The sequence below is a fragment of the Gymnoscopelus braueri genome (assembly GCF_963280865.1).
Source record: "Gymnoscopelus braueri genome assembly, chromosome: 22".
Taxonomy (NCBI): domain Eukaryota; kingdom Metazoa; phylum Chordata; class Actinopteri; order Myctophiformes; family Myctophidae; genus Gymnoscopelus; species Gymnoscopelus braueri.
The window spans coordinates 13929141-13942270 of record NC_137624.1 but is presented as its reverse complement, the minus strand read 5'-3'; the positions used below and the strand labels follow the sequence as shown (position 1 = coordinate 13942270).

The window sequence follows — 13130 nt, the reverse complement described above, 5'->3', positions numbered from 1 at the left end:
CTATTTTAACCATTCAAACCCTGCATATTTAATCGACTGGAGTCTCCCAGGGGTCTATATTAGGCCCCTCCATTGTTCCCTCTTATCTTCACCAAAAATAGCCGATCTACAACCTTTTCACCTCAGAATCGGGCTACTACGGTTCATGTGGTTAAAATGTATGGCCCCACAAAGCCGTGGTCGGCACCCTACAACGCCTTTGGAAGGCTGACACAGTTAACACAACGACAGGCTGACATATACTAATTCCATGTCTGTCTTTGTCTATATAAATATATCTGAAGATCCACAAATGCATGCTTTGTATGGGAGCCCTGCCTCTCTTTGTGAACCCGTGTTTAAAGGTGATTTTCTTATTCTTTTTCCATGTGTTTGCAGGTCTATGCTATCCTGGTGAGTCACCCTCCCCAGTCCAACGACCACCTCACCCCAACGCCTGTGTCCTACACTGCAGGCTTCTACCGCATCCCTGTTGTGGGTCTCACCACTCGCATGTCCATCTACTCGGATAAGGTGAGTGAGAGAGAGAGACAGAGAGAGAGAGGGAGAGGGAGAGGGAGAGAGAGAGAGAATGATGGAGGAAGAGTTCCCAGGGGGAGATTTGAAAGGCTTCTAAGATTAAACATCCTCTCTCCGTACATTAAGATGTGAGCTGTGATTAAATGGCCTTCCCACTGAAATCTGAGAGGATGCCATTAATAATGACTGTGACCTGAGTAATGTCTTCATCCCGAGAGCCGTGCGTGTGTGTGTGTGTGTGAGTGTGTGAGTGTGTGTATGTGTGTGTGAGGTGGGGCTGCATTACGAGGCATTTTGAATTAACCTTTACATCAAGCATGAAACCATTAACCCTTGCATTCACAAATATAAAATATGTATGCATAGCAGATCTGCTGGCTCACAAATGAGGTGTTGTGAGCTTTTAGATGACCTATTTGCCCTATTTGGCCTATGACGAACTATATAGGGCTTAAGTGGTTAACACATTCATTGGCAGGTATTAATTAATTAATTCATCCGCCACTGCCAGCGGTTTTACCTTATTTTGACCAGATTTTGACGATCCACAGAATTTTGTCCATCGGAGAAAAAAAAACATCGTAACGGCGATCAGAGATAAATGCATTTTTATAAATTTGATAACATTGTAGCGGACGGAGTGAAAATGTTTTAGATGACGTCATTTCCGGGTGGATCCTTCTCTCGAAGTCAAGGCGTCATTCCTAGGTTGGCGAAGAGCGCCCTCTAATGTAATCACAAAAAAAACACCAGATGACGTAATATTAGGTAATTGGCAGTCAAGTGTTGGATTTGAGATGACGTAATATTACGTCCATAGCGGTCAACGTGTTAATAGAGAGTAATACGCAAGTAATATTTAACAAATTTCTCTCGCTTCCACGCATCCTCCTCCCAGAGTATCCACCTGTCCTTTCTGAGGACCGTGCCGCCCTACTCCCACCAGGCTCACGTGTGGTTCGACATGATGCGCGAGTTCCGCTGGAACCACATCATCCTGATCGTGAGCGACGACCACGAGGGGCGGGCCGCGCAAAAGAGACTCGAGACTCTCCTGGAGGAGAGAGAGACAAAGGTGACCCACCCCAACCACCCCCCCCCCCCAGAGTGTGTATGTGTGTGTGTTGTGTGTTGTGTGTACGCCTGTTGTGTAAGCCTCTGTTTCTTAACCCCAAAGTCGATGTATGTACTGTATGTACGTAACTGTTTTCCTTTCTGTTTGGTGTGGCCACATCTCTTTCGCACCATTGTGTAAACATATGGCTAACATTTCCTAGAGACATCAACAGCGTTTAATGTGGTCTAATCTTGACAAAAGTGTGTATGTTTATTTACTCATCTTTCACGTTGCTTTTCGCCATAGTCCAAATTATCCTGTGTCTATTCCACAATGGGAGCCAAATGGTGGACTTTAACATGGGGCTTTGCAAACCATCAAAGACCGTTGTGCAGTAAGACGTACTCAGGGGCATCATCAGGGTTGCACAGTCAGGTGTTCTTTTCATTTCCTGGAGGCATAATACATGAAGGGTCTCTGGCTTCATTATGCTTTTCTTTGGTACCCTGTTAGGTTTGGCTGTTGAGAAATGGGGATGGTTCTTTTGCCTTTAAAGCACCTGCCAAAGACACATACATTTTAAGTAGAGCTGTCTACGGCTTGATTTATACTTCGTTGCACAAGGTAGATTGGCTATTTTCGGAAAGCGACACCGGCGTGCAACTAAGTATAGGCCTAAGTCAGGCTTAAGTGGGTCAGTGAAAGGTACTGATCCACCATAAGCCAAAATAGACTAGAGATTGTGATGCTGTGGTTCCATTTGGAAAAGAGAGGAAACAAAAAAAAAAAAAAAAAAATTACATCCAATTAATACAAAGTGTTTGAGTCTGGATATGAATACGGTTTTTCTTCTCCTTTTTCATGGCAATGTGCAGTGCCCCTCTAGGGCTTGGTGCTGTAATTGTGTGACAGAGTGAAATGAGTCCCAATTTGGAGATGTAATTAAATTGGAACCTGATGAAAAATTTACTATGACATATGCCCATAGTCATCCACAGCAGGCAGTGACAATGGAATCCAAGGCTGTTTTCTGGAGCTGATAATAATGAATATTGTGTTAAAGGTAGTTACCGGTGGCTTTTTAAGAAGGGGGAACATTCAAGTGTGTAGGAATGCACAACCTTATCAGACAAAAGGCAATCCGTTCCATTTGAATGTTATCAGTGCTGCTCAGACTACTTAATAGTTATTTATGACCTAGATAAAAATAAATGAACTAAACTGGATGTCAATAGAATACAGAATAAAAACTGTGTTCTGTGATGTCCCCAGTAGTGGAAAGTAACTAAGAATAATTACTCAAGTAATGTACTTAAGTACAATTTTGAGGTACTTGTATTTAATTGAGTATTTCCATATTTTAATACAGGCAAATATAGCCTAGTATACTTCTTACTCCACTACAATTATTTCACATCTTATTGGACAGACGATCTACAAGCTCACAGTAGATCTGCTATTTTTGAAAAAGTTTTGACAAATTCTTAAAAATTTGAGTACTTTTACTTTGGTACTGTAAATATATTTTGATGCCAATAATTTAAGTTAATTTGATTAAGTAACATTTTGAATACAGGACTATACAGGAGTATTTCTACTTTGTGGTATTGCTACTTCTGCTTAAGTAAAAATTCAGACTACTTCTTCCACCATTGGATGTACCACAGGTGTGAGGTACCCCAGTGCTCCCTATTTTGAGGCTGTAAATTGTTTGTTTCGCACACTTAGATATGGTAGAAGGGTGTCCTGGTGAAAAACCAACCCATAACACAAAGTCCACAAGTCCAATTCCCACAACAGTGTCTCTCTACGAAAGTCTTGTCAAACTTTGTCAAAGTCTTTGAGCACTGTACTTACCGTAACCAGCTCTTTCATTGCATGTGGCTCTGCATAACAGATAAAGGCATAAAATGTAAATTATAATGTATGGTAAATACAGTATTTAAAAGGTCTGAGGATTTGGAGAATCAGTCGGGATGATTGCCGCTTTGTCGCAATAGTCTCGCGTCGACAAAAATAAACTGAGCTACTTGTCTTGCAGCTTGTTATTTTCCAGTGCAATAAAGCCTCCAGGTCAGCTTCAGGTCTCGTCATCAGCGAGACCAATTACAAGTCACAGCCTTTATCAGCCACTACCAGCAGAGAGAGTCTGGGGCACAGTAGTGGATTTAGTCAGAGTGCAAACATGAGCGACACAACATGCAATATTCATGCATGACTGAAGCTGCAAAAATAGAGCATTCCGAAGAACTCCTTTGGGGGAAAAAAACTAAGCCAGGTTTACTGCAGTGCTGCTGGAATGTTTCTCGCGATAAAAAATGGAAAAAAACATCAACTATTGACGTTTTTTTAATCTAATATTAAACTCTTGTTTAACCACTTGGACCCCAGCATCCATATCCTGGGGGAGCATTAGCCAAAAAAAGCAGATTGGCTATTTTAGGCGAAGAGATATGGTGTAGATGGAAAAAAGTGGTCGAAGTACAGTTGTAACTCAGGTCAGTTCTACTAAGGTTAGAGGGTTTAAGTGGTTAAAGCTGCAATGTGTGATATTGCTGATGTAAAAAAATATATATGTGCTGTTGCTATATGAATGATTCATTGAGACACAATGCTACTCCCATGCCCATAATGCTTCTTAGTTCTCAATACTGCAGAATTTCCACTGCTATAGATTACTTCTAGGAGAATTCTGGCTGAATGGTCAATATGATGCATTTGTGCAAAAAGTAATTATAATGCCAGTCCCAGATACATTTTACCACTTGAAACCTAGCATCCCTATTCTGGAGGGAACATTCACTGAAAATAGAAGAACTTCAAGCTCATGATGTGTCCCAACGTGGCACGTTGTGAGCTTGTAGATCGGCTGTTTTTGGCAAATATGTTCAGTGTAGAACGAAAATAGGAGGGGCCCTAGTGTAGAGCCCTTAGGAACCGGTATGGTTTAAACTACCTATGTCTTGACATGATCACAAAATTGAAACAGTCTGTTGGTAGTAAGTACGTACATGTATGTCTTGCTTTCCCTGCCGTAGTCTGTTGGGTGTTTGTGATCTTTAGGCAACTAGGGTTGTTATTGTAATTATCCTGGTTTATTGGTGAGGCCGAGTATCACACAATGGACCTTTAATTGAGTTGGATTAATTAATCAAATATCTTAACAATGATCCAGAAGGGTATACTGCAAAACCTTAAAGTGTTTGTCTTGTAGTATCTTGTTTTTAATAGATATGCCTATAATGTTTTGGAGTTAAAAAATTACAAGATTTACCATATATGATGTTTTGCTGCATTTTCCCTCAGTGAGGAGAATGATACCTTAAGTCTTGCTTAATTGAATGGGATCAATTGTCAGTTTGCTCTATAGCAGGGGTCATCAATATGTCCGTAAACGGACAAATGTGTCCTTGGCAAAGACTTGGCCTTGTCCGTGGCAAATTTTAGATTGTCTTTTTACACACCATTATAATGTTCTTATTTTGATCATGATACCCAATTACTGGATGTCAAGTTTTCTTCAAAATATGTATGACACTGATTTACTACGACACTATGGCACATTAGGAGTCCACTAGTACTAGTGGTTCTCAAATGTTTTATTTGCAAGGACCCCCATAACTCTGAGAGTGTTCAAATGGATCTAAATGTTTAATTTAGTTCCATTTGTACACTCTCAGAGTTACAGACCTGTTATGGTCATTCAGGGCTGGCACTTTATGTGTTCCTGGTAATATTGTTGTCCACTCATTTTGGAATTTTGACAAAAATGTCCTCCACAAGCCATCATGGCGATTACCCCTGAGTCTATCGGGATAGTGATTTAACATTGCCCACTGACCTCATAATCATAGATCAAAGTTGCCAGAGTGCAGAATGATGCGGCAAAAACTACAGCAGCATCAGATTAAATATGGGCATAGTGAGTCGCTAATCCTTTCAGTGGAGCATATAAATACAGCAGTTGTGAATGAGATTTGTTATGGTTTTTCTCGTCAGCCGGTATGATGAGCTAATGTGGATGCGGTGTTGACTCCACGAAGGGAATCTTAACAGACCCAGAGTTTTCCTTCAAAGTCTTGAGTCAGTTTAAGTGTGAGAGTGTAAAACAGGTCAATCTTTGCACTCTCAGTGCTATATTAACAGTCAGAATTTTGCAGTGAGGTGTGAGCTGTGAAGGGAAGAGGCTGTGTGACTGTGAAGTGGAAAGATGCTCTGCGTTTCACTGCAAAATGGCTCCGTGTCTCAGACAGGAGTCTCCCTTACGCCTCCTCTCACATCACACAGGATCTGACTGGAATTCAAAATAGTGCTGCTAATGCCTAAGGGACAGTTTGAGTGTTTGGACAAGATGTCAACTGACAAGCAATTACAGAGAATTAGTGCAGTGGAATATTACAGTTTTTTCCCCAAGAAATTCAAGGTGTTTTGTTGCCATGCGTAACAAGTACAATGGAGGAATGCTTACTCTACATTCACCCCCACAGTATTCTAAACACTAAGTAGAATATGACATGTACATATTAAGTAAAGTGGCTAAAGATTATGTGACTAAGTAAAAGTTAGAATATTAGGGCAGGTAGTGCAAAATATTTGGTAAAGTGCAGGACAGTTGTAATAATAATAGCATAATTTATAATAACAATAAAGTAGTAATGGCATTGTTTTTTATTGAAACAACAATGTAATGATAAATGATAAAGTGACCAGTGTACAGTACAGTGAGAGTGCTTGTGCTATGTAACTGAGTTTCTAGTGCAAAGTCCAATAATGATCATTATCAGTTCAGGAGCTTGTGGGTAGATACTGTTCTTGAACCTGCTTGTCATGGTTCAAATGCTGCAGTACCAGTGAGCATATACAAATACAAATACTCTAGTAAAGTACAGATACTATTATTTTTTTAAACTTAAGTACAGTACTCAAGTAAATGTACTGTCCACCTCTACCCGACTGCAGGGGGGCGAGAACAGTTGCTTACCAGGGACTTGCTGTATAATGGCCCTGGCCTTGTTCTGACACCTGGTCCAAAAGAAGTCTTCAGTGGATAGAAGTGCACACCAATGATCTTTTCCGCCATTCTCATGACCCTCTGGATGGCTTTCCATTCCTGTGCAGTGGATTTGCCATACCACTGGCATAATGTGTAATTTACTGAATTGCACAAAGGCAATGTGATAGTGTGTTAAGTGTACAATTTACAATTTAGGCATTAAGCAGATGCTCTTATCCAGAGTGAATTATAAGTGCGAGATCAGAGTAAATGGCATGAATCCTAGTCGACAAACGACAAGGTAAAATGGTCACATAATTACAGTGCAAAGAAAATCTATTCAGTGCGTCAAAGAAACTAGGATACCAGGTAAACATCAAACTAGCATCTGTCAAAACAACATGCTACTGTATCTAAAAACATTCCTAGTATTTCTGGTGAAGTAAAAAAAAGTCTGAATAGTAAAGATTTAAGACTGTGTGGAAAATGGGGAGTGAGCCTGCAGTCCTGACTGTAAGGGAGAGGTCATTCCACAGCTTGGGAGCCATAAGGGAGAAGACGTTTCAACTGAGACCTAATAATTGCTGGTTGAATAATTCAAGATTCCAAGAAATGTGATAAGTCATATTTCCTTTGTAATTTGACTCTAGATTATGACAAGAGCAAACTGAATTTAGTGTTGCATTGTGGGATTGTGTATCTGTATACTTCATCATTGACAGGGGTCTATCTTTGGCCCCTGTCCTTTTTTCCCTTTACCAAATGTCTTTGCCAAAAATAGCCGATCTATAAGCTCACAAGCTTGCAGATCTGCTATTTTTGTCGAATGGTTGCCTATTAAGACATCCAGACAACCCAGAATATAGGGACACAAGGGGTTCACGTGGTTAAATGGTACATACAGTATGAGCGAATGGTCGTCTTTGGTGTTCTTTGCAAGTCCCATGTTAAAGATCCCAGTTTGAAGCAGAAAAGTGGAGATTTGTTGGAATGCTTTACTGCCCTCCATTTTCAACTGTTTATAATATTTTTCTGTGTCTGCATATTTTCTCTGTGCACATTACTCATCAGAATAAAAAAAGGAACTATGAAAATATGGAGCATCTGTCCTATGACAACAAGCGAGGACCTAAGGTATATTTGCATGGTCAATGCACGCCGCCCACCAATTTTCAAAACGTAGCAACTAGAAACCAGCCCGAGCAGTTCACCAGCCGAACCCAGAAATGACCCCCTCTCCCGGTAGCACGTGTTTTCTTTATTTTTTTTTTACTTTGAGACATTTCCCTATGATTTCAATGAAGAATGTTTTTGTTATGAAAATTTTAGGTTATAAAAAGAAAAAAAGAAAAAAAAAAAGAATACACCAATAAACCGCGCCCCGCTTTTTATCATTTTTCATTTTCTCCTTCAATAAAAAGGAATGCATGTACTCTGAACACACACACATATATATACACACAAAAGAAATTGCAAGTCCATTCCTTTGTGGAGAACTGGTAGTATGGGACACAGCCGCTTCCCAAATGCTCCTTCCTCCTGTTCTGTAGACACCTCCCTAGTTTTCAACAAATCTTTTGTTGGGGGGGAAAAAGACCCTCTCACTCCCCTTCACCCGTTTTTAGTTAATGGTTGCATTGACCTTCTTCTTCCCTCTACCTAACATGCACGTCCTTCTTTGGAGCCTTGAATAAACCCTCAGTTTGCATGTGAAAAATGCAAAAGTTTTTTTTCCCCCTCCAAGCTTTTTTTTTATTTATATTTTTTTAGTTCTAGCCGATTACCCCTGGATCGCTTTCCTTTTTTTCCTCTCTCTCTCATTTCGAACGAAATCAACCACGCCCGTGCAAAACAGGTAAAGAGGGAGCATGGTGTAAAGTTTGTGGGGGGTAAGTAGCTCGCTTGACCTTTCTTGTGCCCTGATCACAGGCAGAGAAAGTCCTCCAGTTCAGCCAGGACACAAACTTAACTGCCCTGTTGCTGGAGGCTAAAGAGCTGGAGGCCCGTGTCATCATACTCTCCGCCAGGTGATTCCAATCTCTCAATGTTATACGTGCCAAAATAAAAGTATTTATTTATTTTTGCATGTAATTAATTCATGTATTGTTTATAATTAAATAATTGTATTTTTTGTTCATTTAGTATTGCACAGTAGTTTGGAGACTCTACTATGTACTCTACTTGTGTTGAGTATGTTTTGTAATCTCGGCTGCACTGTAAATGAGGGCTTGCCCCTTGATTGCACTTCCGAGTTTTAATTAAAGATTATGATGATGAAGATGATGAATTAGAGTCTGATAAAGATAATGGGCAACTTAAGCCCTTGGTCGATAAAATGATAATTTTTACAGGCTGGATGCTTTACTTCACAGTAGCTATATCCTACGTGTAGATAGAAATTACTATCTTTGGTCGTTGACAGCTGACGAATGGATTTACAGCGTACATTTTGTATATCCAAAACATTTGTATGTTGGTCTAACACCCTAAATCTACCCGCGACAGTGTTTCCTCTCTATGCCTGTAATCTGAACTGGCATACTTTGCCATCCCATGAATGATAACCTCTCAATCAATATGACAAATTGCAGTGAGGAGGACGCTGCTGCAGTGTACAAGGCTGCCCGCTTCCTCAACATGACAGGGTCAGGCTACGTCTGGCTGGTGGGCGAGCGCGAGATGTCCGGTAAAGCCCTGAGCGAGGCGCCAGACGGTACGTACGCAGTGAGGTTTATCCGTTACGGACCAGTGGAAAACAAGATGGGTTTGATCAAATCCTAACGCACAGGGAGAGATGTCAACATGAAAGATGCATTGTGTGATTATGTGTAAAGTTGCTTGCTTTATGTTAAGCATTTAAATGTTTAAGCATTCAATGTTTAAAGGTTTAAATGACTCATGTAGTTTTCACTTAGTTCTTAAAAAATGTGTATTCCTGTATCCTGAAATTACACGTTTTTTACTACGTAATAAAACCTACAGACATGTGTATAAATGTACACAATAATGTCTCAATCCGAAGCTAAATATATTGTGCTATTCTGCCATATTAATAGCTTGGTTCTCATAAATGTATGAAGGGAGTTTTGAAAACCCCCACACTGCAGTGTAACTGAGATAGAATGGTAAGGAACTACAGTCCTTTTTCTTTGTTGCCAGATTCTGCACAAGTCTCACTTAATAATCTCACTTTGTGGTCACAAATATTGAGCGTCTACCCCCTAACCACTCAAGCACAAACAACCCCTGCAGACAATGTTGTGTATCTTTGTCTGTCTGCACCCATGTCCCTGTCTCTACAATCACCACTGTCTTCTTCTGGGAGTCTGCAAGACTGTCGGACCAGTTGCAATCAGAAAACTTAGCTGAAGTTGGATTGTTTATGTGGTTTGTCATTCTGGTACACTATTTCTAGTATAATGTCTGTTACATTTGACCTCAATTTTCGTATGTATGGTACCATACAGTTTCTATTTCTGGTATACTATTTCTCGTACCATTTCTGGTATACCACGTACAGAACCATTTCTGGTACTACGTCTGGTATACCATTTATGGTACAATTTCTTGTACCATTTCTGGTATGCAAAAGTACCATTTCTGGTATACCATTTGAGGTATACCATCTGCGGTACAGTATACCATTTGTAGTACCATAATGGTATACCTTTTCTGGTCCCATTCCTGGTATACCTTTTTAAAGTACCATTTCCGGTATACTGTAGGTCTGATGGTGTGATTGTTTGATCCGTTGTGCGTTGCTTGTACTGACTTCACAACCTGATCCCTGAGTGCGATTGAACTGAGCGATGAATCCAACTTCAAGGGACTCTAATTCTGGGTAAAGGTCACTAATGGCAGCATTAGGAAAATTGTGCCACTGGCAAGAACTCGGTTTAATTCTAAAATTGGATATCCACCTTTTAAAAAATGTGACACCTTATTCTTAATAAGATATATTTCTGAGCTATGAAAGCACCACTTATTGGGAACTGTTGGTGAAACTCTTTGCCAACATATGAAAATGTAAAATACTGGATATACTTAGTTGTATTTTAAAAACCTAGCGCAATTCACAGGTAAAATATTCCCCAAGATGTAGGCTACACTTTGAACACTTTGGACGCAAACACTTTTGAGACTTTCAAGTGGGCCTTGATTCAGAGATGAGATATGAATGACATTTACAAAATGCGTTCACATAGATGAACTTCAGACCAATAAAGATAGAATATGAAGCCTCAGCCAACGTGTGACCTTTACTCAGGATGTCCAGACTAGAGCCCTCATAAGCTTTCTTTCTATGTTGAGCATTGCAAAAGGATCCTGAAACACTGCTGTATGAAGCCAGGTCAGTGATTGTCTCTGTCGCTTGTTGTTGTGGCCTGGTCTCAGGTCTCATTGGCCTCCAGCTCATCAATGGGAAGAATGAGTCGGCCCACATCAATGACGCAGTGGCCGTAGTGGCACAGTCCATCCAGGAACTCTTTGAGAAAGAGAACATCACAGAACCCCCCAGAGGTTGTGTTGGAAACACCAACATCTGGAAGACAGGGCCTCTCTTTAAAAGGTAGGTAGGGCGGTCACATGCTCTTCTCTTCTCTTCTCTTCTCTTCTCTTCTCTTCTCTTCTCTTCTCTTCTCTTCTCTTCTCTTCTCTTCTCTTCTCTTCTCTTCTCTTCTCTTCTCCTTCTCCTTCTCCTTCTCCTTCTCCTTCTCTTCTCTATGACGATATGGAAATTCTTGGCCGAAACCGATACAGATGTTTAAATTAATGTTTAAATTGTTTTTCGTTTTTGGTGTTATTATTTCCTCCGTTTGTGCCAGGGAAACAAATAAATCTTCATTATAAGACCTGTACTGAATCTGCAGAAACACGACATAATTACTTGATGCAAGTAACATTAGCGATTGTCAACGTGCGTCAGCTGGACAGTGACACACACACCTGGAGTTAGTAAAAAAAAAGCCCTTGAATATGACATTATGATGTTTACTGTGATTATGGTAAGCTTACATTTCATATCACAAACACCATAGAGTAAAAACCGATACCAATGTTGACCGATAACGGCAAATATCGTCCGCTACCGATATTTGGCCGATATATCGGTGCATCCCTATTGTATACACTACAAATATATGATGTATGTATTGTGTGCATCCATGCATAATTGTATCCTCTACCTCCAACAGGGTACTGATGTCATCCAAGTATCCTGAAGGCCTTACGGGGCGTGTGGAGTTCAATGACGACGGAGACAGAAAGTTCGCTCACTACAGTATTCTCAACTACCAGAAGAGTCGACTCATTCAAGTTGGCATTTACAATGGAACACAGGTCAGCTGAAAGTTCAGTATAATATAGGCAAGAAATATATCGTTGCTGTCCGGCAGGAACCAGCTAACTCCATTTTTCCGCTTTTGCATTTTTTTCCATAAATCAGTGCTATTGAACACCCTTTACGTCTGTGTGTTGGTAAAAAATAAATATTGAACCAATGAAAAGTATTAAAAAGTGCTTCTGACAAAAGCAGCTAACTCCATTGGATCCGAGCAAACTCGCAAACTTTCTGCTAAACCAGCTACCTCCAGCAAAGGGGGGTTGAGTTAGCTGGTTTTGCTGACTCCAGGCTCCACCTCCTTTTGACCTCCAACCTCATTGTGAGCTTGGAGGTCCATTCAGCTGTTCTTATCAATGATGAACAAAACCTCCTAACTCCATTTTTGTTTTGTTTTTTTCATTTCCTGAAAAATGAACATTTTGGAGTTAGCTGGTTCCTGCCGGACAGCAGAGATATGATACAATATGACATTAAGAGAATGGTTACAGAAAGAGTGTAATAATACAAGGGCAGTTATTTTGAGGAATGACGAAACACAACAACAAGCTAAAGACCAAAGCACCCCATGAGCAGGATGTCGCAAAATGCTTGGTAATCAAAAGAAAAGAAAGGCTCAGCTACAGTTATATAAACCAGCTGACTCATCCGCGTTTAGACTCCCCCGGCGATGAAGCCTCGTCAACCTCACATTATTGTTTGCAGCATTCTTTGCTAAAGTGTGTGTTGCCTCCATGTAGGTGGTGATGAACAATCAGAGGAAGATCATATGGCCTGGAGGAGAGACGGAGAAACCGCGGGGCTTCCAGATGTCCACTCGACTAAAGGTACGGCAGGACTTTGGACCGGCGATTCTCAACCTGTGGGCCGGGGCCGCACTGGTGGGCCGTGAGGATATTGCAAGGGGGCCCCCAAATAATTGACAAAACACTAAAAGATTTGAATGGTAATATTAATATGGGGGGGAAAATCATGTAAAAAAAGAAAAGAAAATAGTGGTGGTGGCCGCGAACACTTTTGAGACATTCAAGTGGGCCCTGATCCAGAAAAGGTTGAGAACCACTGGTTTAGGTTTACACAGATACATACATACATACATACACACATATACACATACAGTACATATACACAGGTCTTATGGACCTGCAGCAATACAGTACATGTCAAATAACATAATATCTTTGTGTTATAGACGAGGACTCAGGTAAATCTGTTTCTAT

The 13130-nt window shown here is 40.5% G+C and overlaps 1 protein-coding gene across 4 annotated transcripts in view; it reads left to right on the top strand.

Annotated features, from left to right (window-relative positions):
• Window positions 1-13130, top strand: part of LOC308078158 (glutamate receptor ionotropic, NMDA 1) — a gene marked incomplete at both ends in the record, with an annotated part of 39760 nt that overhangs the window by 4121 nt on the left and 22509 nt on the right. For 2 of the 4 annotated variants that reach the window (XM_080419279.1, XM_080419277.1), the window contains 8 exons: window positions 379-513; window positions 1418-1594; window positions 7641-7703; window positions 8499-8596; window positions 9161-9282; window positions 10965-11139; window positions 11765-11909; window positions 12651-12737. In XM_080419279.1, coding sequence (XP_080275405.1) covers window positions 379-513; window positions 1418-1594; window positions 7641-7703; window positions 8499-8596; window positions 9161-9282; window positions 10965-11139; window positions 11765-11909; window positions 12651-12737 — 1002 coding nt within the window. The remainder of the gene's footprint in view (window positions 1-378; window positions 514-1417; window positions 1595-7640; window positions 7704-8498; window positions 8597-9160; window positions 9283-10964; window positions 11140-11764; window positions 11910-12650; window positions 12738-13130) is intronic. The other 2 variants (XM_080419280.1, XM_080419278.1) reach the window with 1 other exon arrangement.